General features: G+C 41.9%; 1 protein-coding gene across 3 annotated transcripts in view; it reads right to left on the reverse strand.

Annotated features, from left to right (window-relative positions):
* The window catches only part of phf2 (PHD finger protein 2), a 151,334-nt gene that overhangs the window by 91,548 nt on the left and 34,356 nt on the right, over nucleotides 1-25,430 (reverse strand). For 2 of the 3 annotated variants that reach the window (XM_078543487.1, XM_078543483.1), the window contains exons 2-3: nucleotides 19,221-19,306; nucleotides 1,321-1,432 (exon numbers count right to left, since the gene is read on the reverse strand). In XM_078543487.1, coding sequence (XP_078399613.1) covers nucleotides 1,321-1,432; nucleotides 19,221-19,306 — 198 coding nt within the window. The remainder of the gene's footprint in view (nucleotides 1-1,320; nucleotides 1,433-19,220; nucleotides 19,307-25,430) is intronic. The other variant, XM_078543484.1, reaches the window with a different exon arrangement.

The raw sequence follows: 25,430 nt of genomic DNA on the forward strand, positions 1-25,430 counted from the left end.
TTCGCCAAAAAAGTGTAAAATAAAAAGAACAGATGGAGTGTCCTCAGTTTCTATAGTAACTTCCTCTGGTTTGCTTTGCCCAATGAAAAGTCAGACATGTTCTATCACAGATGGCCAGGTGGTGAAGGATAGAACTGCAGTCTAATCTTTACACAAATACAAAAGCAAAGTACCCAACTTCTGATGAAAGATCGTTGACCTGAACATTAACTCTGTTTCTCCCTCCAAAGATGCTACCTGACCAGCTGAGTATTTCCAGCACTTTCTCTTTTCCACACCCTGTGATTTGTCTCTGTTCGACCCTCTACTTTCAGTGTTTTTGGCGAGTAATCTGAACAGGATCTCAAGATAAATAAACTAATACTAAAGTTGAAACAATCTAATATGCAGCATACACCTATCCACAAAATAATGGCCAAACTGTAGGAATAAAGGCAATGAGGTTATTATGAGCAGAAATGCGCAAAATAAAAATGTGAGTCTGGAGAGATTTTCACTATACGGCTAAAGTTACATACAAAGGATATAAAAATGAATAGAATTGGGTTCCAAGAGAGGCAATAAAGGCTGGTTATATTAGCAAGTTCAGAGAATTACATAAGTGCCTGTTGAAAAATTACAAGTCATCATGGGATCTGAGTTTTCCTAGACACTGACAACAGCCAATGAACCACCGGGATCTTTTCTGATCCTGTACATTGCAAGTTCTGAAGAACTAGTGATGCTTCAAAGCTTAGCTTTACCATTCAATGATTAGTAAGGTAAAACAGCAGAATAAAAGCAAATGAACAAACTTACAATAAATTCTAGTTCATAATCGTTGGATCCTATCTGCTACAATTTTGTTTCAATACACGATTAGATGGAAAACTAGTGTTCTTCTGTACAACGTTCAGCTTTTGAAAAACAAGTACTGTGCATTCATTAACTTGACATTTATTTGAAACAAAATCTTGTGAAAAAAGAGTTACACTGCTGATTTGAAACTTATCTTTTCTGTATTATGCAAATGCAATTTTCAAAAGGAAAAAGGTACCATATTCAACCAGAGTATATATAGTTTGCTTAATCAACAATTCAAAGTAAGGCATCTATAATAATTATGGCGATTTGCTCATCATACATTAGCACAAATTCATAATAATTAATGCACAGATAAACAAATTCTGTAGCTGTTAAACCAATTAACTTCTTGAATGTCAGTTACTCAAATTTCCCAGTTTAATTAATCAGTGGACTCCCATAGCAAAGAAGAGCTTAAACAATTTGTCTATTCAGTAATGCCTCATAAGCAAAATTTTCTAATGTGACGATACCTACCTGGGAAAGGTCCGACTTCGGAGCTCTTTTATGAACACCTGGCTTCCATTCTGCACTGGTTTTATAATATCCACAGTATGTATCGGCTCATACTTTTGCCTTTTCTTTTTCACTAGAAAGTATAAAGAGGAAAATACTGTACTTAAAACATCTAATGAAAAATTACAGCATGCTAACAGCATCTTTTAATCGTGATGTAATGTGAAAAGAAAGATCACAAGGGAAGAAAAGTGTCAGACACATATGTTTTCAGTCAGTGCCTTTTGTGGCCTTAAGGTGTCCCAAAGTACTTTACAGTTGATGAAATACTTTTGAAGTATAGTCACTGTTGTAATGTAGGAAAGTGTCATGACCAGAAGACATGAACGAAAATATGTAAATCTATCTATATCAACTTGGCAACTTTATAAAATTATCATTTTTTAAATGGACAAAAGCCTTACCCTGACATGCCTGACTAGCCATGACTCATACCAGAGGAATTTCTAGCCTTCAGACAACAGTTTCAGCCTGCAGAAACTCATTATCTGTCAAAAGGTGCTAATGCACACCATCCACCCACCCCCACTGAATGGCACAAAGCCTCTTCTGGCCACCAGAAATGCTGTGTCTCCAAGGACAAAAGGGACCCTGACTCCTCTATTAAATATCTCAAGGTTCCAGACATGGAAATTGCATCCTTTGTCCAAAAACCAGGGGGAGGAGTGGGAGGTATGTCACATGACCTTCCCCAAGCTGCTAGAACCTGTAATATTGCCGTGTGGAGCTGAACCAGGCAGTCTACCATTTACCAGCTAACAGGTAGCAACAGAGATCTCTGCCGCAGGTTTAAGTTGCCAGGCACCCATCTACACTGTGTTCTATTGGAACATTTGAGCTTTTGTATCTGTGCCTAGGAGACTACTTCATCTCTACGTGCCTTCCCTCATCACGGAAGTCATTGCTTCTGGAAAAACGCATCACCCTGCAACTGTTTCAGCCCGTTAGCTTCTGAAGGAATACACCATTGGACTTTTTGATTCCAGACTCTGGACTCAAGTGAAACCATAATTCTTAATTTGTCTGTGGTCTTGACCCTGAGCCCCTTTCTTTCCCTTATCCCTCTTTTATTGTATGAATGCAAAAAGTGAGAGACATTGCAAACCTGCTTCCCGCATTTTTGTGTGTGTGTAAAATAAACGAACTCTCTGATTTCATCCTACCTCGAGTTTGCTGTGGGGTTATTAATACAGGATTGGATCACTCCAAAACTGAAGGATTGGGGAACATACGCCACCACTTATAAAGGGGGAAATGAAAAATCAAAAACACCTTTCTGTTTACGGACAGGTAGAGAGTGAAGAAATCAGGGCTTAATTTAAACACCCCACCTTGTCTGTATAAGAAACTGGAAGCTCACATCCGGGATTGGTTCAAAATAGAATTTGACTGGGGGCCAAGTTAAGAGATGAACCAAGTTAGAGATAAAAGAGTCAATTGGAAGCCAAAAGATGGAAACTCGGTGGCTGGGGCTAATTGTAAGACCAGTAACTTTCAACAGCAAATTCCTTGCAACAACACTAAGAAAATGGCAATGTTTGCTGCCCAAACATTTGTTTAGCAAGAGAATTTAAATGGGGAAAGTTTAGAAATCCTTAGCACAGGTCAACTGAAAGCTGTAGCTCGGGAGATAACAGTTCAACTTGCGTAGCAAAAAATCAAACAAAGTGAACTGATCCAGTCACTGATAAATCGTTGGGATCTCACGTTACCAGTAGAGCAGTTAAATGAAGAGCTCAATCACGTCTCTGAGTCCCCTCCCCTGGGCCAATTTCAGGCTGGTAAAGCTTAAGTTGCAGCTAGAATTTCAGGGGAGGAGGGAAAGAGAGGGAAGCTCAAGAGAGGGAAAGAGAGAAAGAGAGGCAAGAGAGAGCAAGGGAACAAGAGAAGGAAAGAGAATTCCAGCTCCAAAAATTGGAAATGGAGCTAGCAGCTCAAAGGGAGCGAGAGAGAGCAGACAGCCAGAAGCTGCAAGGGGAAGCCTCTCTCTACCTGGTAGCACCCCCTACTCCCCTAACCCGGAACCACTGTCTATGGCCCTCAAGTATGCGAGATTCCTTCCCAAATTTGTGGAGTCATTTTTTACCACCTTTGAGAAAATAACAGGACAGCTAAAATGGCCCTCAGAGATCTGGACATTTTTAATTCAAGGGCAGCAGTCAGGGAGAACCCAAGAGGTCTACTCCATACTGCCTTCTGACACGTCCCTGAATTGTGAGCAGACTAAGACTGCCATCATAAGTGACTACAAGTTAGTCCCGGGGGCATACCACTGGCAATTCTGGAATGGCCATAAGAAGCTAACCCAAACGTACATTGAGTTTGAATGGCTGGAACAAGTCACGTTCGACCGATGGATAAGTTCCCTAAAAATCCCATGCATCTATGAGGGATCATGTGAGCTGCTACTGTTGGAGGAATTCAAAAATCGCCTACCCTTCAAGCTGCAGATACACCTACAGAGGCAGAGAATCCTCACAGCCAGCAGTGCAGTAGTCACAGCAGACAGCTATGACATCACCCATAGGCCTGTAAACTCAGACAGGCCCTTTCCAAACCATACCGCTGAGCACTGGAAAGATAAGCAATGCAACCTCGAGAGGAAAGGCCCCCCCTCCCCCACCCAGAAAAGAGAACAAAAAGAGGGTGTGAGAAGCCCCCAGGCAGCCCGAAAGGAGAACTCGTGGAGCTGATGTGTGCTCTTTGCAACAAAATAAGCCATTCCAGACCTGAGTGCTGGAGATTGCGAGGCAAGCCAGTTGGCCCAGTAGGGCTTCACATGAACGAAGGATGCCCCAATGGGTAGTGCAGCGGAACAGGCAGAGCCTCTGTCTACAGAAACTTACCCTTTGGAGGGCATGGCACTATATGTGTCTGAGGCAGACAAACTCCCAGAGTTTCCAGAATTTCACCCCAGAATGTGAGCAAGTCCGTGGTACTGTTCTGGGACATGGGCCACTCAGTCCTTAATGTTGCAGGGAAACTTAAACCTACCCCTGAGTCCTCCCTGAAGGCCAAAGCCCTGATCAGTGGAGTGGGAGGAGGATGTGTATTTGCACCCCTCCATAGGGTCCACCAAAATGTGACCTTGTTTCAGGCCCTGTTACAGTAGGAATTTTCCAACACTACCAGTAACAGGAGTCAATTTCCTCCTTGGGAACAACTTGGCTGGCAGCCAGGAGCTAGCCAGCGAAAGAAATGAGGCCACTGCCAAGCAGCAGAAAACTGCCGAAGGGAGGAAAGCTGGAGAAGGTCCCGAAGCCCAAAAGGGTGGAATAGCGCCCATAGACCTCAAGCGAAAGCTGCTCAAAAAGGTAGCAAAGCCAAAGCCAGGCCAGTAAAATTAAAAGAGGTCCAGAGAAGGCTCCTAGAACCTGAAATAGATTCCCCAAGTATACCTGCATTAAATTGGGACCCGAGAATTCCTGGAGCAGAGAAAGAAATAGTGAGGGAGATGCCCCACATAGCCAAGAGCCTGAAGGAAGGCTGGTTATTAAGCCCGAAAAGGAAAAGGGTAAGGACTTGCCTGAAGTATGACCAGCAGAAACCTTCTTTCTGACATTAAATAGGGAAAAGGGGAGTTCCCAAACCAATGAGCAGATAGGGATGAAATACCTCCCATCATACCTCATCCACCATAATGTAGAATCATGAGGTGACCAGACAGAATTAACCACCCTATTTAAAATGATCCATAAGCCCCAACCAGGCTACAGCACTGCAGCCTTCTCCGTATGACTGCCAAGCATTGTTTGAAATTTAAACCAGGCAGCTTGACCCTGATTGGTCAAGGGTTTGCCCTGAAAAATGAACCAGTGAATGGCTGTCACTAATTTTGTTTAGCTGAAACAAGCGCAATGTATGCACATGATCTTTCTGTCTGCAAAGAACAGGGCCCTGTGTATTAATATATGTACCTTCCAGTACACACAATGCACCATACTGCGAGCCCAACTGACAATCTTAAATTGGTTGTCAATGTAATTCTTAGCGCGTTGAGGATTATTTAGCAAATGTTGTCCAATCGTGGAATCCCATTCAATGTTGGACACTGTTTTGAGTTTTGCAAGCACAGGCTGGTTGGGTACAGCCTGTACCCTGTCCATTGCAAACAGCGGCTGGGACATGCTGTTTGAAATGATCCGCCAGTCTTTGGGACGTACGGCCTACATACTTGACATCACACTGGCATTGAAATTCATATACCAGATTACTCATTTGTGTGATAGGCAGAATGTCTTTTTGGCTTACATAGAAAATAGGAGCAGGAGTAAATCATTCAGACCTTCGAGCCTGCTCTGCCATTCAATGTGATCATGGCTGATTTTATATCTCAATGCCATACTCCCATGCTCTCCCCATACCCCTTGACACTTTAGAATCCAGAAATCTATCTATTTCTTTCTTAAATATATTCAGTGACTTGGCCCCCATAGCCTTCTGCACTGGAGAATTCCACAGATTCACCACTCCACATGATATCAAAACACAGCTGAAGGCACTGGATAGTGCAAAGGCCATTGGCCCTGACAATATTCCGGCAATAGTACTGAAGGCTTGTGCGCCAGAACTTGCCATGCCCTAGCCTAGCTGTTCCAGAACAGCTACAACACTGGCATCTATCCAACTATGTGGAAAATTGCCCAGGTATGTCCTGTACACAAAAAGCTGGACAAATCCAACCCGGCTAATTACCACCCCATCAATCTACTCTTGATCATCAGTAAAGTAATGGAAGGGACCATTAACAGTACCATCAAGCGGCACTTGCTTAGCAATAACCTGCTCACTGACACCTAGTTTGGGCTCCACCAGGGCCAGTCAGCTCCCGACCTCATTATGGCCCTGGTTTAAACATGGGCAAAAGAGCTGAACTCCAGAGGTAAAAGTGAGAGTGACTGTCCTTGACATCAAGGCCGCATTTGACTGAGTGTGGCATCAAAGAGCCCTAGCAAAACTGAAGTCAATGGGAATCGGGGGAAAGCTCTCCACTGATTGGAGTCATACTTAGCACAAAGGAATATGACTATGGTTCTTGGAGGTTAATCATCTCAGCTCCAGGACATCACTGCAGGAGTTCCTCAGGGCAGTGTCCTCAGCCCAACCATTTTCAGCTGCTTCATCAATGACCTTTCTTCCATCATAAGGTTAGAAGTGAGGACATTCGCTGTTGATTGCAAAACGTTCAGCACCATTCGCGACTCCTCAGATACTGAAGCAGTCTATGTCCAAATGCAGCAGGACCTGGACAATATCCAGGCTTGGGTTGACAAGTGGCAACTAACATTCGTGCCACACAATTGCAAGGCAGTGACCAACTCCAACAAGAGAGAATCTAACCATCGCCCTTGATGTTCAATGGCATTACCATCACTGAATCCCCCACTATCAACATCCTGGGGGTTACCTTTCACCAGAAACTGAAATGGACTAGCCATATAAATACTGTGGCTACAAGGTCAGAGGCGAGGAATCCTGCAACGAGTAACTCACCTCCTGATTCCCCAAAGCCTGTCCACCATCTACAAGGCACAAGTCAGGAGTGTTATGGAATACTCCCCACTTGCCTGGATAAGTGCAGTTCCCACCATCCCACCAAAGCAGCCCGGTTGGTTGGAACCACATCCACAAACATTCACTTCCTCCACCACCGACGCACAGTAGCAGCAGTGTGTACCATCTACAAGATGCACTGCAGGAATTCACCAAGGCTCCTTAGACAGAACCTTCCAAGCCCATGACCACTACCAACTAGAAGGACAAAGGTTGCAGATGGACGGGAACACCACCACCTGGAAGTTCCCTTCCAAGTCACTCACCATCCTGACTTGGAAATGTATCACCATTCCTTCACTGTTGCTGGGTCAAAATCCTGGAACTCCCTTCCTAACAGCACTGTGGGTGTACCTACGCCACATGGACTGCAGTGGTTCAAGAAGACAGCTCGCCACCACCTTCTCAAGGGCAACTAGGGATGGGCAATAAAGGCTGGCCCAGCCAGCGAAGCCCACTCTGAGTGGAGAAGTTTCTCCTCATCTCAGTCCTAAATAGCCTACCCCATATCCTGAGATGGTGGCCCCTTGTTCTAGAACCCCCCCAGCCAGAGGAAACACCATCCCTGCATCCAGTTTGTCCAGCTCGGTCAGAATTGAATAAGTTTCAATGAGATCCCCTCTCATTCTTCTGAACTCCAGTGAATACAAGCCTAGTCGGCCCAATCTCTCTTCATACGACAATCCTGCCATCCCAGAAATCAGTCTGGTGAGCCTTCGCTGCACTCCGTCTATGGCAAGTATATCTTTTCTTAGGTAAGGAGACCAAAACTGCACACAATACTCCAGATCTGGTTTCACCAAGGCCCTATACAGCAGCAGTAGGACATCCTTACTCAAATCCTCTTGCAATGAAGGCCAATATATCGTTTGCCTTCCTAACTGCTCGCTGCACCTGCAAGTTTGCTTTCAGTGACTGGTGTACAAGGGCACCCAGGTCCCTTTATACATCAACATTTCCCAATCTATTACGTTTAAATAATACTCTGCCATTCTGTTTTTCCTATCAAACTGGATAACTTCACACTTATCCACATTATACTGCATCTGCCATGCATCTGCCCACTCACTCAACCTGTCTAAATCACCTTGAAGCTTCTTAACACCCTCCTCACTATTCACATTCCCACCAAATTTCATGTCGTCAGCAAACTTGGGAATATTACATTTGGTTCCCTCATCAAAATCATTGATATATATATTGTGAGCAGCTGGGGCCCCAAGCATTGATCCCTGCGGTCACCGCCTGCCACTCTGTAAAAGACCCGTTTATTTCTACTCTCTGTTTCCTGTCTGCTAATCAATTCTCAATCCATGCCAATATATTACCCACATTTCATGTGCTTTAATTTTACACACAAACCTCTTATGTGGGAATTTATCAAAAGCTTTCTGAAAATCCAAATATACCACATCCACTGGTTCCCCCTTATCTATTCTGCTAGTTACATCCTCAAAAAACTCCAGTAGGTTTGTCAAACATGATTTCCCTTTCATAAATCCATGTTGACTTTGTCTAATCCCATTGATATTTTCTTAGTGTCCTGTTATCACATTCTAGACTCTAGCATTTTCCCTACATCTGATACTACGCTAACCAGTCTGTAATTCTCTATTTTCTCCCTCCCTCCTTGTTTAAATAGCGGGGTTACATTTACCACCCTCCAAGCTGCCGGGACTGCTCCAGAATCTATAGAATTTTGGAAGATGACAACTAATGCATCCAGTATTTCCGTGCCCGCCTCCTTTTGTCCCTTGGAATGTAGATTATCAGTCCCTGGGGATTTATTGGCTTTAAGTGCCATTAATTTCTCCAGCACTATTATTTTAGTAATACTAATTTCCTTCAATTCCTCCTTCTCACTAGACAAGCATTCCCAAGTATTTCTGTGAAATTATTTGTGTCTTCCTCCGTGAAGGCAGAACTAAAGTAGTTGTTTAATTGGTCTGCTATTTCCTTGTTCTCTATTATAAATTTTCCTCTTTTGGACTACAAAGGACCTACATTTGTCTTCACTATTTTTTTTCTTTTTACATACTTATAGAGGCTCGTACAGTCCGCTTTTATGTTCCTTGCAAATTTACTCTCATACTCTATTTTTCCCTTCTTAATCAATCTCTTGGTCCTCCTTTGCTGAATTCTAAACTGCTCCCAGTCCTCAGGCTTGCTACTTTTTCTAGCACCTTTATATAACTCCTCTATGTATCTAATACCATCCTTAATTTCTTTTGTTAGCCATGGTTGGGCCACGTTTCCTGTTGTGTTTTTGCACCAGAAAGGATTATATAACTGTTGCAATGCCTACGTTTGTTCCCTAAATATTAGCCATTTGCCTATCCACCTTTTAATGAACTTCCCCTATCTATCTTAGCCAACTCACACCTCATACCCTCGTAGTTTCCTTTGTTTAGATTTAGGTCTCTAATTTTGGATTGGATTACTTCACTTTCCATCCTAATGGAGAATTCTATCATGTTATGGTCACTGCTCCCTAAAGGACCCGGCACAACAAGGTTATTAATTAACCCCTACTCATTGCACAATACCAAATCTAGGATAGACTGTTCCCTAGTCGGTTCCTCGACATACTGGTCTAAAAAACCATCATGTACACACTCCAGGAATTCATCCGCCAAAGTATTATTGCTAATTTGGTTTGCCCAGTCTATATGTAGATTAAAGTCACCCATGATTACTGTAGCACCCTTATTACATTCATCTCTAATTTCCTGTTTAATGCCGTGACCTACCTTATCACTACTGTTTGGAGGCCTGTAGGCAATTCCCACTAATGCTTTCTGCCCCTTGTTGCTTCTTAGCTCCACATAGGCTGATTCGACATCTAGATTTTCTGAGCCAATATCCTCTCTCACTATCGCACTGATTTCATCCTTAACTAACAACGCCACACCATTTTCTTTTCCTTTTTGCCTGTCTGTCCTAAATATCGAGTACCATCGGATATTCAGTTCCCAGCCTTGGTCTTTATAATCATAATCATATCATATCCATTTACATCTATTTGCGCTGTTAATTGGTCTACCTTACTGCAAATGCTCCTTGCATTCAAATACAGTGCCTTTACGCTTCTCTTTTTCACATTTTTACACAATTTTTTTTGTACTATGGCCCTATTTGCTGCTAGCCCTTGTTTCCTCTGTCTTCCACTTTTGCTTTCTACTTTTCTGTCTTTCGTTCCTATCTTTGTTTCCCTCTCTTGTATCTCCTCACTCAGGTTCCCAGCCCCCTGCCAGTCTACTTTAAACCCTCCCCCATAGTACTAGTGAATACCCCTGCAAGGATATTGGTCCCGATTCTGCTGGGGTGCAATCCCTCCAGCTTGCAAAGATCCCATCTTCCCCAGAATCGGTCCCAATGCCTCAGGATTCTAAATCCTTCCCTCCTACACCATCTCTGCAGCCACGCATTCATCTGGTCTATTCTCCTATTCCTGATCTCGCTAGCACGTGACACTGGGAGTAATCCTGAGATTACTACTTTTGAGGTCCTGCTTTTCAATTTATCTCCTAGTTCCCTATATTCTGCTTTCAGGACCTCATCCCTCTCTTTACCTATGGCGTTGGTACTGAGATGGACCGTGACCTCTAGCTGTTCACCCTCCCCCTTCAGAATGTCCTGCAGCCGTTCAGTGACATCCTTGACCCTGTCACCAGGGAGGCAACATACCATCCTGGTATCATGTCTGCGGCCGCAGAAATGTCTATCTGTTCCCCTTACGATAGAATCCCCTATCACTATTGCTGTCCCACTCTTTTTTTTCTCTCCCACCCCTGTGCAGCTGAGCCACTCGTGGTGCCACAGAATTGGGTCTTGCTGCATTCCCGAGAAGCCATTGCCCCCAGCAGTATACAAAACGGAAAATCTGTTAGAGAGGGAGATGGACGCAGGGGACTCCTGCACTTCCTGCCTAGTGCTTTCACTCTGTTTGGCAGTCATCCATTCCCTTTCTGCCTGTGCACCCTTTACCTGTGGTGTGACCACCTCACTGTACACGCTATCCACAAAGATCTCATCCTTGCGGATGCTCCAAAGTGACTCCAGCTGCAGCTCCAGCTCTGAAATGTGGATTTCAAGTAGCTGCAACTGGAGACACTTCCCTCAAATGTAGTCACCCTGGACACAGGAAGTGTCCTTGACTTCCCACATCACACAGGAGCATTCCACTTGGCCGAGCTGCCCTGCCATGAACTTCCCTTAAATTATTCCCATTACTTTTACTTCCTCTAGTTTAGAGAATATCAAGGACAGGAGAAATAATCACCAGGTCCTACTTACTAAGGCCACTACTCTTCTTACTGAAGAAAGGTAGAAAATGAAAAGATCCCTCCTTCCCTCTTCACCAAACTCCCTCTCTCACCAAACTGCAACTGAAGCACTCTAATGCAGCCCAAAGCAGCACTCCAGGGCAAACAAAAGCAGCACTTTAGATGGCTTGCTTTTATGCTGTCTGAATCTAGCTTCTGAAAACCTGTTTAAGTCAGTTGGCTAATTAACTAGCTGCAGCTGCAAGCAGAGCCTTGTTTTAAAGCTGCACTAAAACTCATCTTTTCCCAACCCAAAAAGCAGCTTTTACTTAGTTGCTAAATTAAAGAAAGATTAGACTTTAGATAGAAAATAACCCTTAAAAGTCCCTCTCTTGCCAAATTCCAAGTTAAGCACTCCAGTGCAGGTGGCAGCATCCCGTCAGTGGTGAATACCACTCGTGTTGCTACTGCACAGTAGCAGTGTGAAACAGCCAGTGCCATCTGTTGCTCTGCATGAATGCAAAAAGTGGGCGACATTGCGAACCCACTTCCCGCATTTTAGAGGGTTTGTAAAAAAAAACTCTCAGATTTCACTCTATCTCAAGTTTGCTGGGGGGTTATTAATACAGGATTGGATCATTCCAAAACTGAAGGGTTTGGGACAATACGACACCACTTATAAAGGGGGAAATCAAAAATCCCTTTCTGTTTGCGGGCAGAATGGAGAAATCAGGGGTTTTCAAAATTAAAACCCTGCTGTCTGTAACAGAAAGGTAGCAGTAAATGCACACACATCGAAATCCTACAAACAGCAATGAAATAAATGACTAAATCATCTGCTTTAGGCATTGGCCGAGAGATAAATATCAGCCAGAACACTAGAACAACTCTCCAGGTCTTCTTTGAATAATGTCTGAGGATCTTTTACAGCCACCTTAGAGGTGAGACAGGTATTCAGTTTAATATCTCATCTGAAAGAGAGCACCTCCAAGAATGTGAAGCACTCTCCCAACACCACACTGAAGTGTCATCCTGGATTATGTGGAAAAGTTCCTAGAATAGGCCTCGAGGCCATGACTTTCTGGCTGAGGTGAAAGTGCAGCCACTGAGCCAAGGTTGACACCAATAACAACAGTTTAAAAGTGGATTACTGGCCTTTAAATGAGTTATTCCTCCTTCATTAAATATTAGTTATCCTACAGATGCCTTGGGTAAATCAAGGTAATCTAACACTGGAAATCTATGGGTGCTTTTATTTCAAGAGATTATCATCTTGTATCAGAATATTTCTGCTTCCCATACACTCCATGGAAGACATGTGATTTTGATGGGTGTCTTAAATTCTTTGCTCCCTCTGAGGTGACTCTGCTTCTGTTAATGTTCACTTCTCCTCAGGCTCCATAGCTCCTCTTCTATTACCATTCCTTTCTCAATTGTCAACGTATCTCATTATATCTGTGCACAGCTTGCACAACTTTGATGTTGAGAGTTCCCACTCAAACTGATCCCAATTCCATAGTGGAAGGTTTGCCAAATGTAAGTGTGCCAAATTTCAGCATTTCTTCCTGGCCTTGTGCAGGTGAACTGTTATAGACCATTTCATTTCTCTGGGTGCTGCCTTAAGCAATTCATTGTTCCAATTTATCACATATGCTAAAGTAACAACTGGGTTTCACATTCTTTTTAGACAGAAAAAAGGCAGAACTTGTGCCATTGAAACTCAGCAGCAATCACATTAAGGACTAGCTTGTCTATTATGTGGCCTTGTTTTTACTTGTTTGGACTGTGACAACCTCAATGATTGAGTGAATAGCACAAATGTATTTTAAGCCATGATGATTTGGGACTGTACAGTATGGAGAAAAGGTGGCACCAACATACAAGGCTTTTCTATACAAATCTGGGGCCTTCCATGAGAGTGATGATAAGTTTTATGGTTTGATGATTCCAAGGGCATCTACTCTTCATTAGCCTTAGCTATCTGAATCTGTGCACATCATGTTCCAGGATGAGCAATTTATTACAGTAGTTCGTGACGGACAAAACAACTGGCGGTGAGATAGATAGTCTGAATAATCATGCTGTTCTTTGCAGGTCAGTTTGCGTGAAGGAAGACAGTCTGCAATATTCAGACATATAAATGCTCAATCTGAGATGGTAAACTTTTTAAAATAAACAGGTTAACAGCTTCAATAAAATTAGTATCTTTATTCTAATGCTGCAAACAATCACTTTTAGGTTAAAATTTCAAATAGTATCTGAAGCAGACATTAAACTGATAGCTCATTGGTTGCTGTAAGTCACAGGAATGCATCTTTCAAGCAGTACACCAAGCTTTGGAGTAACTCATTACTCAAAACGGACACTAGTCCACCAAAGGTGTCAATATATCTCATCAGAGATATGTACAACATGCTTTCTTAATGTGATACGTGCTACATGCATACATAAATAACGTTAAAAGCAAAATACTGTGGATGCTGGAAATCTGAAACAAAAACAGAAAATGCTGGAAAAACTCAGCAGGTCTAACAGCATCTGTAGAGACAAAAACAAAGTTAATGTTTCAGTATGGCTCTTCTTCAGAGCTAAAGAGAAGTAAAAATGTGATGAGGTTTATACTGTTTAAGAGGGGTGGAGCAGGTGAAGCTGGATAGAAGGCAAGCAATCGTTGGGGGCAAAGGAGAGATTGACAAAGAAGTCATGAACAAAAGGACAAAGGGGGTGTTAATAGTAGTGGTAAGGACTAAAGGAGGTGCTGTTAGTGGCATTAAGATAAGAAAGCAGAATGTGATAATAGCAGGACGAGGGTGAGCACTCTGAAAAGAACAAGATGAATAAGTAATAGATGGCCCTTGTCAGGGTGGGGTGGGGGGAGGGGATGCTGGTGGGGGAAAAAAGATTGAAAATAGGATAAAAGTTGGGGATAAAATAATGAATAAATGAATAAAAATGAAAATAAATAAACATAAAAATAAAAACAAGTGGATAAAAAATAAAAAATAAAAATAAAAAAATAAAAATGAATATTGAACAAAGGGGGTAAAAAAGAGGGTGAGGATAGAAGAGAGAATTCATGGTTTGAAGCTGTTGAGCTCAAATGTTATGTCTGGAAGGCTATAAAGTGCCTAATCAGAAGAAGAGGAGCTGTTCCTCCAGTTTGCATTGGGCTTCGCCAGTGACTCCGGACTTAACATCGAGTTTAACAACTTCAGACCATGAACTCTCTCCTCTGTCCTCACTCCTTTTTTGCCCCTTTTCTCAATATCAATTTTTATTTTTTATCCACTTATTTTTATTTTTACTTTTATTTATTTTCATTCTTATTCATTTATTCATTGTCTTATCCCCACCTTTTATCCTATTTTTGATCTTTTTTCCCCTCCCCACACCCTGCCCCCACAAGGGCCTGTTACTTGTTCACGGGCAGAATCTTCAGCTTGGCGAGCGGGGGTGGGGCCCGCTCACCGAGGTGTAAAATGGCGCGTGGTGGCGTCGGGCATGTGTCCCGGTGTCACCTCGCTTCATTCAGATTTTCAGTGCAGCAGGCGTGCACCCGAGTCGGCTGCGCACCCACCGAACTGTCAGAGGCCTATATAGGGCAGTTAACTATCAATTAAAACAATAAACAGAGCTGCCCATCCAACCTTAAGGTTGACAGGCAGGCGAAGGGCCCAGGCGGCCTTCACATTTTTCATGGAACCTCATCCATGGGCATGATGAGGCTTCATGAAGGTGTTTAAAGGTTTGAAAAAATTTTTAATAAAATTCATAGACATGTCCCAGCTCATGCGACAGTTTCACATGAGGGGACATGTCCTAAAAATTTTTTTTTTTCTTTATTAAAATTTGTTAAACTAATCTCCCCGAGGCAGCCCTGTGCCTCAGGGAGATTTCCGCGCTCTTTCATGCGCATGTGCGAAAGAGCGCAGGCCCCAACTCAGGCAACAACCCCCCCCAAGCCCTCCACCCCCACCCCCACAGGGAGCTTCTGGGTGCATGTCACGCTGGGCAGGTCTTAATTGGCCCACCCACGTAAAATGGCAGCGCCCAACCAATCGCAGGCGGCGATCGGCTGCACGCACACCCACACCCGCTCCCGCACAACCCGCCCGACAGGGAGAAAATTCTCCCCCATGTTGTTCTTTCCAGAGTGCTTACCCTTGTCCTGCTATCATCACATTCTGCTTTCTGACCTTAATGCCACTATCAATACCTCCTTTAGCCACTACCACTATCATTAACACCCACTTTGTCCTTTTGTTCATGCCATCTTTGTCAATCTCTTCTTTGCCCCCACCTATCACTGGCCTTCTATCCAGCTTCACCTGCTCCACTCCCCTTAAACAGTATAAATTTCATCACAATTTTACTCTTTAGTTCTGAAGAAGAGTCATACGGACTTGAAACTTTAACTCTGACTTTCTCTCCACAGATGCTGTTAAACCCACAAATAATGGTACTTGTTACTGAAATTCAAGGCAATCAACCAGTTTGTTCTTGTTGTAAAGAAAGTCTTCACTACATCTTCAAAGCAGAAAGTAAATGTTCCTCCAAGCCTAGAATTTGTGATTTGAACTGATAAAATACTACAAAGAGCATCTTAAGGATTAAGTTGAAATCTTCCAAGAGGAAGCAAGTAATAGAACAAGGTGAATACTGCAAGATGAGAGGTACTGGCCTCAACCAACACTGAAATTAAACTTGACATGCTTTACACATATGCTTTGCCCATTGAAAGAAGCTAAGAAAACATGAAATATGCAGCGACTACTTACAAACGTTCGTGACTTAAATATATGGGGTACAACAGGACCAACCATGAAATAGGCAGCTCTAACACTCAAGAAGCCAGTTTGAGTAACTGTTGTTTATATACAGGCAAGGAAAAAAAGCACAATTCACGCAGCCCGCAAGTGATTTTTTTGCTGTTTTTCATACTATTTGATCTGGTCCAGGCAGCAATTAAGGATAATAACTTGTGGTGTGATGCTTCAGCTAGCAGAGAACCCTCCAACAAAAGGAGTATTGAACACTTATCTGGAAAACCTGCACAAACTTTACCAGCTATACAATTAATATTATTAGAAACAAAACATAGCAATTTCCATGGCTGTCAAAAAATTGTGATTATCAACGTCTTCCCCTGCACAGCCAGATGCAAAACTAAACTTGTCAAACTATGAAGATATGCAGCCTGTCAACCAGCAATGCATTCTTGCCAAGAACCTTAACATATGTAACCAATTGATACAAAACAAGGTGTGCTGAATCAGGACTTAGACATAAAAATTAGATTTCAACAGTGTCGTATTATTTGAAATTTATGTATATTAAACTAGAATGGTGCAAAAGAAAAAATAGAACTTTAGTTATTTCTTGAAAGCAGACTGCCTAAAATGCCTTTTGTTTATATACAGAATTAAATATTCAGCTAGTTTGACAACTTCAAGCTGCATTCCCAAGACTGCCACCTGCTAATGTCCAGCCTTTCAATGCCATCTTTGTCCCTGTTCTCGCTCTTCTAGGATCTTCTCAGCACCTGAACCCTGCTGAAGACAACGCAATAGATAGTAATCCTACTGTGTATGCATTGCCATGCACGCCATCCTTCCCAAATAAATAGGTCTTTAAACCAAAGCTGTTACTCTCTAGCTGCTAATAATGATGTACTACACTTTACCAATAGGTCCTTTTCCATAATTGTAATAGATTTATTCAAAGTTTACCTTCCATAGGATACTAGAGTGAAGTTTGTGATACATTTTACTGCAAATAGTAGCCGATCTTGTGTAAATTTGACCCTGACTTTTAGCCAAAAAATCCTTAAATTTTCCATATATCTTGTATAAAAGCCGACCCCCGACTTTCCAAGGACACTCCGCTCCAATTCAGCTCACTCTGTGTTGAGAATAACACAGCAGAGACCAGGATTTGAAGCAGTTTTCTGATCTTTCTGCATTAGTGCCAGGTCAGAGTGCAATACGCCCACAGAGATATCAGGAAACTTTAGTAAAAGTTTAATTTCTCAATGAAATGACAGGGGAAAGATTGGAACACGCTGCAGAGTCAGTGTACACAGTGCATGTGAGCCATGGGTGTATTAAACTTTCCCAGAAATGGAACTAAACTCACTGAGCTGTCATGATCAGTCCTAAGGCCCCACAGGAAAAGTAAAGGGATTATTAAAATTTACCTTTTTAGGCATCCTTCTGGCACCAATCCACTTCCTTGCGAGCCATGCGCATCTTACACTGAGAGACTGAAAACCCAGCAGTTCTCTGCTGGCTGTGTGAGCCACGAGCGTGAGTAGTTGAAAATAAGCCCCTCAAAAACATTACCCATGTAGAAGTTGACCCCTTAACTTTTTGCCTCAAAAATTCAACCTTTATATTAATATATATGGTATTTACACCAGCAAAAAGATCTTCTTAAATCCACAAAATTCCATTCAGACTTGTGAGCACCCCCCTACAACCCCACAAACCCCCAACACCCCCCTGCCAAAAAACAGAAACTAATAATTTGACTGTAATTGAATGGAGCTGCCATCTTCCCTGATAAATTTAGAGTGAGCACCATACACTATTATGTTATCATGGCAGACAAGGTAGGTGATGCACATCATGAAATTCAACACGTCTTCACCACTACCTAACAAAAGAGTCACTAGAATGCCAGTTTGCCACATCAAGAAATTTACAACACATCAAATCAAAGGTTCAAAGAGGAGGCTGTATAAATTTAAGCAATGCCATATTCAAATCCAAGGATGCTGGATTCAAGGTCAAAAGGGAAGCTTTCCAGATAATTCTTTGGGAAATGTTGAAGCGTAACATAAACCCTCCTTCAAGCGTAGACATAACCATTATAGATATAACTGTTGTACTTATAATAGTGGAATTGAGTTTTAAATCTTCATCAGATGTGAGATCTCCTCAAGAATCCTACATGCATTAGAATCTTTATTCCTATCCCCGAAATTAAACGTTAAATCTTTTTCTAGCTGTCAAGTAGGTATATAGTAGGTCAAAAGCCAACAGTCAATTAAAGCCACGTCAACGACAATTTCCATTTAAAGGGCTTCAAACAGGTGCGACAGTTCAAGGATCCAAAGTTCTCTTCCCTTTTTTAAATGTGATACTCCAGTCTGGGGGAGCCAATGGGGAAATCTCAGAGTTTCCCAGTTGTCAGAACACATTTTTGATTTTCAAATCTGCCACAGTGAGTAGGACAGTTTATTGAAAAACATGCCTCCTCGTGGAGAGTCAGTAAGAAAACAACAGAATTTTTGAGGCCAGCCAGATGAAGTACTGAGTTTTTTCCACTCCTGTACTCTCCTATGTTCCTCTGTTGTACACTACATCAATCTGTTAGGTGATTGTAGGTTCCAGGGTTGAAATAATCCTATGACACTTCTATCACATTTCAAATTCATGCTGTGAAACTTCACAGTCTTTTTGCAGAGGGACCGTGACTCTGAACAGGTCGCAGATTCAATCCCTGGTCTCAACTGTCCCCAGTAAGGATAGCGGCAGGATTGCTATAATGAACCTCAGCACTACAAGACTCCAATGTCAGGGTGGCTGAGGATAACAAGCACAGTAAAAGCTTGATATACCCAATGGAAGACTGGCTAACTGTGGACCACGTATGCTCGACTTTGCAGGATTAAAAACAATGAAATTGGGAGTTATAAAGTCCATTGGTGACAGAACAGCTATTCATTTCTTAAGAATCTGACTTAAGTTTTTGTAGCATTAAATCAAAGGAACCAATTACTCAAGAGTCTCTGGTATCCCTTTATTGAAAATCAAGATCCCAGTGTCATACAGATGCTCTAATAATTTTGTCAAATTATTTACAAGGTTAACTTTTCAAAACCTGTGTATCGAGCTGGAGAAAAGTTGCAACCTTTTGTTAGACATAGCAAGTAACAAACATTGTTTTAAAAATACTATGGCACGGCACATGAACATAAAGAATATCTCTTGCTGATTACTCTTTCGTCTTCTAACAAAATCAAGTTGTACAACAACTTACTCGTAGACTGGCCATGAGTTTTCTCACAATTTGGACAATGATAGATATCAATGTCTGGTGCCTCATCCTCTTCCACGCCAACACAGCTGTAATCATTCCAAATATAAAGACGGGTTACATTTATGAAAAGCTGTATTTATTCTGAAACAATTATTTGTCTAGGAATGACTTAATGTTTTTAGCTTTTCATTGCATTTAAACTGATATAAAGCAATAATTTTAACTAACGTAGATTAACAACAAATTCAAGTTATTTTTTTAAAATCATAACAATATCTGGAAAAGCTTAAATATCTGAAGGTTTTTTCCTTAATTCTTGATCCGCCCACATGCTCCATCCCAACCCATTGGTAAAGGCTCACTTCTATTGACAGAGTTGGCCGTAGATCATGATGCATATAGATGCGTGCAAAATTAAATCAAGTCCCAGGTGATACTGGGCATAAATTTCAACTTTTCCTCCTTGGCAGAAGCATAAAGGAACGGATCTCCCACCCTTTATAGGGCGCGCCCGATTTTCATTCCATTAATTTTATCTGTTTTTGAAAGGAAGCACGTTGTTTTGCCTGTCAATTTGCCATGTAGTACACATTAAGCATAAGAACACAGAATAGGAATAGCTCTACTATGCTGTAAGTAGTTCACTATTATAATATTAAACAATGAAATGTTATTCATGTTTTAACTAGTATGAACAAAATACTTTATGAATTAATGAAAAAGAAAAATGAAAAATAAGGGAATTTAAAGTTATCCAAATAGGCAGGGTAGCTGATATAGCGACCTCTCGGAGATGAGCTAATAAGGGCTCAATAATAATTTTAGCTCAAAATATATAGCAGGTAATAAGAATTCTGACCTAGCTTGGACTAGCAGAGGATAGCTATTAACCCAAATATTCAGTAGAGCTGAGATGCCCAGAATTGTAGCTACAATGAAGATGCAGACAACAATATCTAACTGATTTTATTTTTGTTTTCTCACTCCAATTTCTCGTTCCCTGCGGAAGGCATTCAACAATGACATATCCAAACAGCCATTTTCTCTTTTTTAGAATCTTTTAATGCTTGCCTCCCCTGGCCCCACTGAAACTTTGACATCTTGTCAACCTCCATTGCATCATCCAGAAATCCATTATTCATGCACGCACATTAGCTTGCATCCATCAAGGGCATTGCAACCGGCTCAATTCTGCCCTCACCCAATGTCTACATCTGCACAATTCCAATACTGACCAGAAGTGGGAACCCTGACCAGTTTCCTGCTCGCTAATCCAGAAGTGCAAAGGTCAATTTTAATGTCTGCTACTCTGACTAAAATCATCAACCCTCTCAACCCTAGCCAGGAATCACACCAGTGGTCTTCCTGGGCCAAGTACTCGATGGAAAAATTCTATAAGCCATTGCAGGAAGAGCCAAGAACCACCATGTATATGTGAGCTTAAACAGCAAACACTTGTAGGCGACTTGATTCTGTGGCAAACCATGTGAAGCACAATTTTGTGCATATGTCAAGTGCGAATGACTAAACCATAATCAGCTTCAATTATGACTGATATCAGCACAGACAAGGAACTGAAGGTTCTTGGTCTGTAGTTTTAGCATGCAGTGCCTTTACTTATACAGTCCTCCAACTCAGCTTTTTAAGAATGCCAAGAAGATATACATATCCAAAACTGCCACGCTAAATTCAAAGCTTCAAGAAATCATCTGGAAAATAAATTTTCCATTCAGCCCAGAGAGATAAATGCGGGATCTTGCAAACCTTACAAATATTTACACATGAAGCCAATTCTACACTACTAACAAGTGGAATTTTGGAGTGGGAGCTGGGAAAAGACAGGCTTCTTACTAGTTATGAATTCAATTACATCATCAAAAAGGTGAGGTTCTCAGGCTCTCCAATTAGCCGTTCCATCAGTTAACAAAAACATGTACAACTCAAAAAGGAAAGGTAGAAGTAGATGGGTTTGGAGTTTAGATAACAAATCTTCAAAAGTGTGACAATCAGTTGATTAAACTGAAATTTTAAAAAACACAGATGGTATTGTAAGTTCTGTAGAGGCATAGAGTACAAAAATGCAAAAGTTATGCTAAACTTACAGGAATCAATGATTAGGCCACAGTTAGAATATCATTTTTGGGTATCCTATTTTAAAAAGGGTGTCAAGAACATGGAGTAGCTCCTAAAGAGTGTCACTAAGATGGAACATTTAATTATTAGGAGAAACTAAAAATTGGAATTCTTTTCATTAAAATGGAGAAGGCTAAGATGAGAGCTGATCATGCTGTACATAATTATGAAGGGTAAAGTAAAGTAAAGAGAGAAGTAAACAGAGAAAAGCTATTGTCACTGGTTGGTGAGTCAGTAACTAGAGGCCACAAATTTAAGATCATTGTCAAAAAGAATAAAGGAAGAAGTTAATAGAAATTCTTTTACACAGAAGGTAGTTGGAATATCATATCAAAAGATCATGAGAAACAGAATCCAAATTACTTCTCAAAGAGATGTAGATAAATATTTGAAAATATTCTAAAAGTTATGAAGGGCCAGGGGATGGACAGTTCTTTCGGAGAGCTAGCACAGGCATGATGAGCTGAATGGCCTCCTTCTGTGCTGTAGAACTATGTAATACAAAGGCTTCAGGGCTGCTAATGAGGTGACTAAAATCTTAGTCAAAATATTAACCTTTGCCTTCAGAAAATTTCACTGAAATTGTATTCTCTGGCCTGTAAAAACAATTTTTGATATCTACTTAATGCTTTAGATATGGGCCCCACTGAGGATTCTAATTAAACAGGCATGAATACTTCCTTTTCGATCTCTTTTTAGAAGAGTTGACTGTCTTTGCAGTAAATAGTGGAATTGCCTCATTCTGTCTCACCCAAGACAAGAATGTCCAATACGCAGTGGCAACTTTAAAAGTGTATATACCGTAAATTAAAAGAGAGATTTGGACTATGTGCCCCCACAAAAAAACTGACATTTCATTTCATGCAATCTCTACTGTACGAATGGAAAAACACAATCAGAAACACCTACATGTCTTGTTTCCAAACATTTAGGCAACCTTATAATTAATCCCTTAGCTTTTTTTTAATCCTTAAAAGCCTAATTCAAAAAGTACTTGTGGGAGCCTTGAGGGAGAGCACCAGACTTGGGGTTAGCCCAAAGAAAAACTTGAGACCTATAGCTCAGGAGGACAGCTAGGGAGCATTCGTGACCTGAAAGTGACCCACCCGGGCATGGTCCGGGACCCAATGAAAGCTGAAGATCCATCATTGGCCTAGAGGGAAGCTCAGGTGCGCTATCTTCCCATGTTGGACTCTCAGTGCCAGTTGGGATAGGTGCCAGGGGAGGCAGTGGCATAATGGTATTGTCACTGGGCCAGTATTCCAGAGACCCAGGATAATGGGTCTCTGGGCCTGGGTTCAAATCCCACCTTAGCAGATGGTGATATTTGAATTCAATAAAAATCTGAAATTAGGAGTCTAATGATGCCATCCTTACCTAGTCTGGCCTACATGTGACTCCAGCAATGTGGTTGACTCGTAAGTGCTCTCTGAACAAGGGCAATTAGGGATGGGCGATAAATGTCTAGCCTAAATTAAAATAAACTCTCTGGCTTTCAATGCCACAAACAGCAGCTCACAACAGAGCTTCCGATCTAGATTGTGCGGTGTTCCAAGACTCCCCCCCAGTGCTGTTAGGGAGGGAGTTTCAGAATTTTGATCGAGTGACAGTGAAGGAACGATGATATGGTTTCAAGTCAAATTGGTGTGCAACTTGGAAAACTTGCAGGTGATGGTGTTCTATCAACTGCTGCTCATGATGTAGAAGCCTTGGTGTGTTGTTGCAATGCATCTTGTAGATGGTACACACTGCTGCCACTGTGCAGCGGCGGTGAAGGGAGTGAATGTTTAAGGTAAATGATAGGGTCCCAATCAAGTGGACTGCTTTGTCCTGGATAGTCAAGCTTCTTAGTTATTATTCTGGGCCCATAGCCTTTGCAGCAGAAATTAAAATTAGGTAATTTTAAAAAAAAATTTAAGTATACTTGCACTATGTCTCTAACAGCGTCCAAGTATTTTGTCTTCATGGGCCACAGCCAGTGAATAATTAATATAAACACAGTTACAAGTGAGCTGTCTGGGCTTCAAGATCACATTGCCAGGACTGATAGGCTTTATGTAGTCCACAGATTTTAGTTTGAATATCATGGGCCTAAGGCAATAGCAATAAAGAGCAGTCTGTCACTATGCTGTTATATCTCCACTGAGACCCATGGCTGGATTGAACAGCATCTCTTCTACCATTCATTCCAACATTAGAACTGGCTGCTAAACGTGTCAAAAGGGTCAACCCCAAAATTTACTAAACATATCTTGAGGGAAAGTAATTATCATGCAACCCTTATTTGAGTTTCCCTTTCTGCTCTAGCACATATTTTGAATAATGCAGTACTTCAAGTTATATAATGATTTTTCACAGTTCAGAGCATTTTAATAAATTACATTTGGGAAAACAGTAACTGATGTAGGCAAATACAGTAGTTATTTCTGCACTAGCCATGACCATGAATAGCAATGAGATGAATGACCAGTTGATTTTCTCTCCAGCAGTACTACTGAATGAGTGCTAGCCAGGGCAGGATGGTCATCAGTCAACAATTCCAAGGGATCTTCGGCATACTACAGAACCCCCAGAAACCAGGAAGACTTCAGACTAATGCCCCATCTATAAGGTTGGCACACCCAACAAGGCAGCACTTCCTCAAATACTGCATTCAGTGTCATCCAAGCTTGAATGCACAAACTTCTGTGCTATGATACACAGGGTTTCATTTTAACCCTACCCACCTGGCAGGAACCAGTTAAAACCATCAATTACTTACCCAGCTACACCCTGAAAGGAGCTGCTGGAACTGACAGGTTCCCTGCAAGGCAGCCCAGCAGTGGGCAGGCAGCTATCAGACGGTGCAGTTTTCTGCTAGCTTCCCACCCAAAATGGGTGGAAGTTGACTGTCGAGACTTAAAAGAGGCACGACTCTTAAAATCGGCTGGGTCTCTTCCTGCCATAAGTCGGCAGGAACTGAACTCATCAGTGTTGGTTCCTACCAGAAACCTGCAAACTGTTAAAATGCCATGGCAATACCATTCCAAAAATCATATGAACTGAGAAATGGTTGCAATATTCCCAAAATATGGTTGGGCCAACACAGTATTGAAGTACAAACTAATATACTAGCTTTATGAATCAGTTTTTCATTATATCAGCAAGTTTTTTGTTTAGTGTTTACAGTAAGTCAGAGGTTTCACTGCTAGGCTAAGAAAATGGGTGCGGATTGCACAAATCTAATGAAGAGATCTTGAAAGTTTTAAGAAATCGCCTCAGAGATAATGTACTAATTATTTTTGATCAGTTGCTGAAAATTGAATAACGTTTTCCTCACCCACGGCAAATAGATAAATAGATAAGCTTGTTCTCGTCACATACCACAGAGCAGTTAATAATTAACTTTAGAGAGAGCACTTTACTATTCCTGTCCATGTGCTTAGGGTGTGGGTTTTTATTTTACAATGATTAAAAAACGGAGAGCAGAATCTTTGGGTCGGCGAGCAGGGGTGGGCCGCGCTCGCCGATGCGTCATTCTGATCCTCAGTTCGGCGGGCGCGCAGCACAGTCGGCTGTGCGCCCGCCAAACTGTCAAAGGCCTGTTAAGGCGATTTAAAAACTAATTAAAGCAATTAATTGAGCTGCCCGTCCAACCTTAAGGTTGGCGGGCAGGCGAAGAGCCCAGGCGGCCTTCGCATTTATCATGAAACCTCATCCACGGGCGGGCGGGATGAGGTTTCATGAAGGGCTTATAAACTTTTTAATTAAAGTTCATTGACATGTCCCAGCTCATGCGACACTGTCACATGAAGGGAAATATCTTTTTAAAAAATTTATTATTAAAATTTTTAAAAATCACACTAATCTCCCTGAGGCAGCTCTGTCCTCAGCGCTTTCGGGTGCGTGTCACGCTGGGTGGGCCTTAATTGGCCCGCTGGCGCAAAATGACAGCGCTCAGCCGATCGCGGGCAACGATCGGCTGCGCACTGGCCCGCGCCCGCTCCTACCCAACCACACACACACACACACACCACCCCTGCCCCCCCACCCCCCACACCGACGGGGAGAAAATTCTCCCCAGAAAATTTACTAATT

This window comes from Cetorhinus maximus, chromosome 6 (genome assembly GCF_964194155.1).
Source record: "Cetorhinus maximus chromosome 6, sCetMax3.hap1.1, whole genome shotgun sequence".
Classification (NCBI taxonomy): Eukaryota; Metazoa; Chordata; class Chondrichthyes; order Lamniformes; family Cetorhinidae; genus Cetorhinus; species Cetorhinus maximus.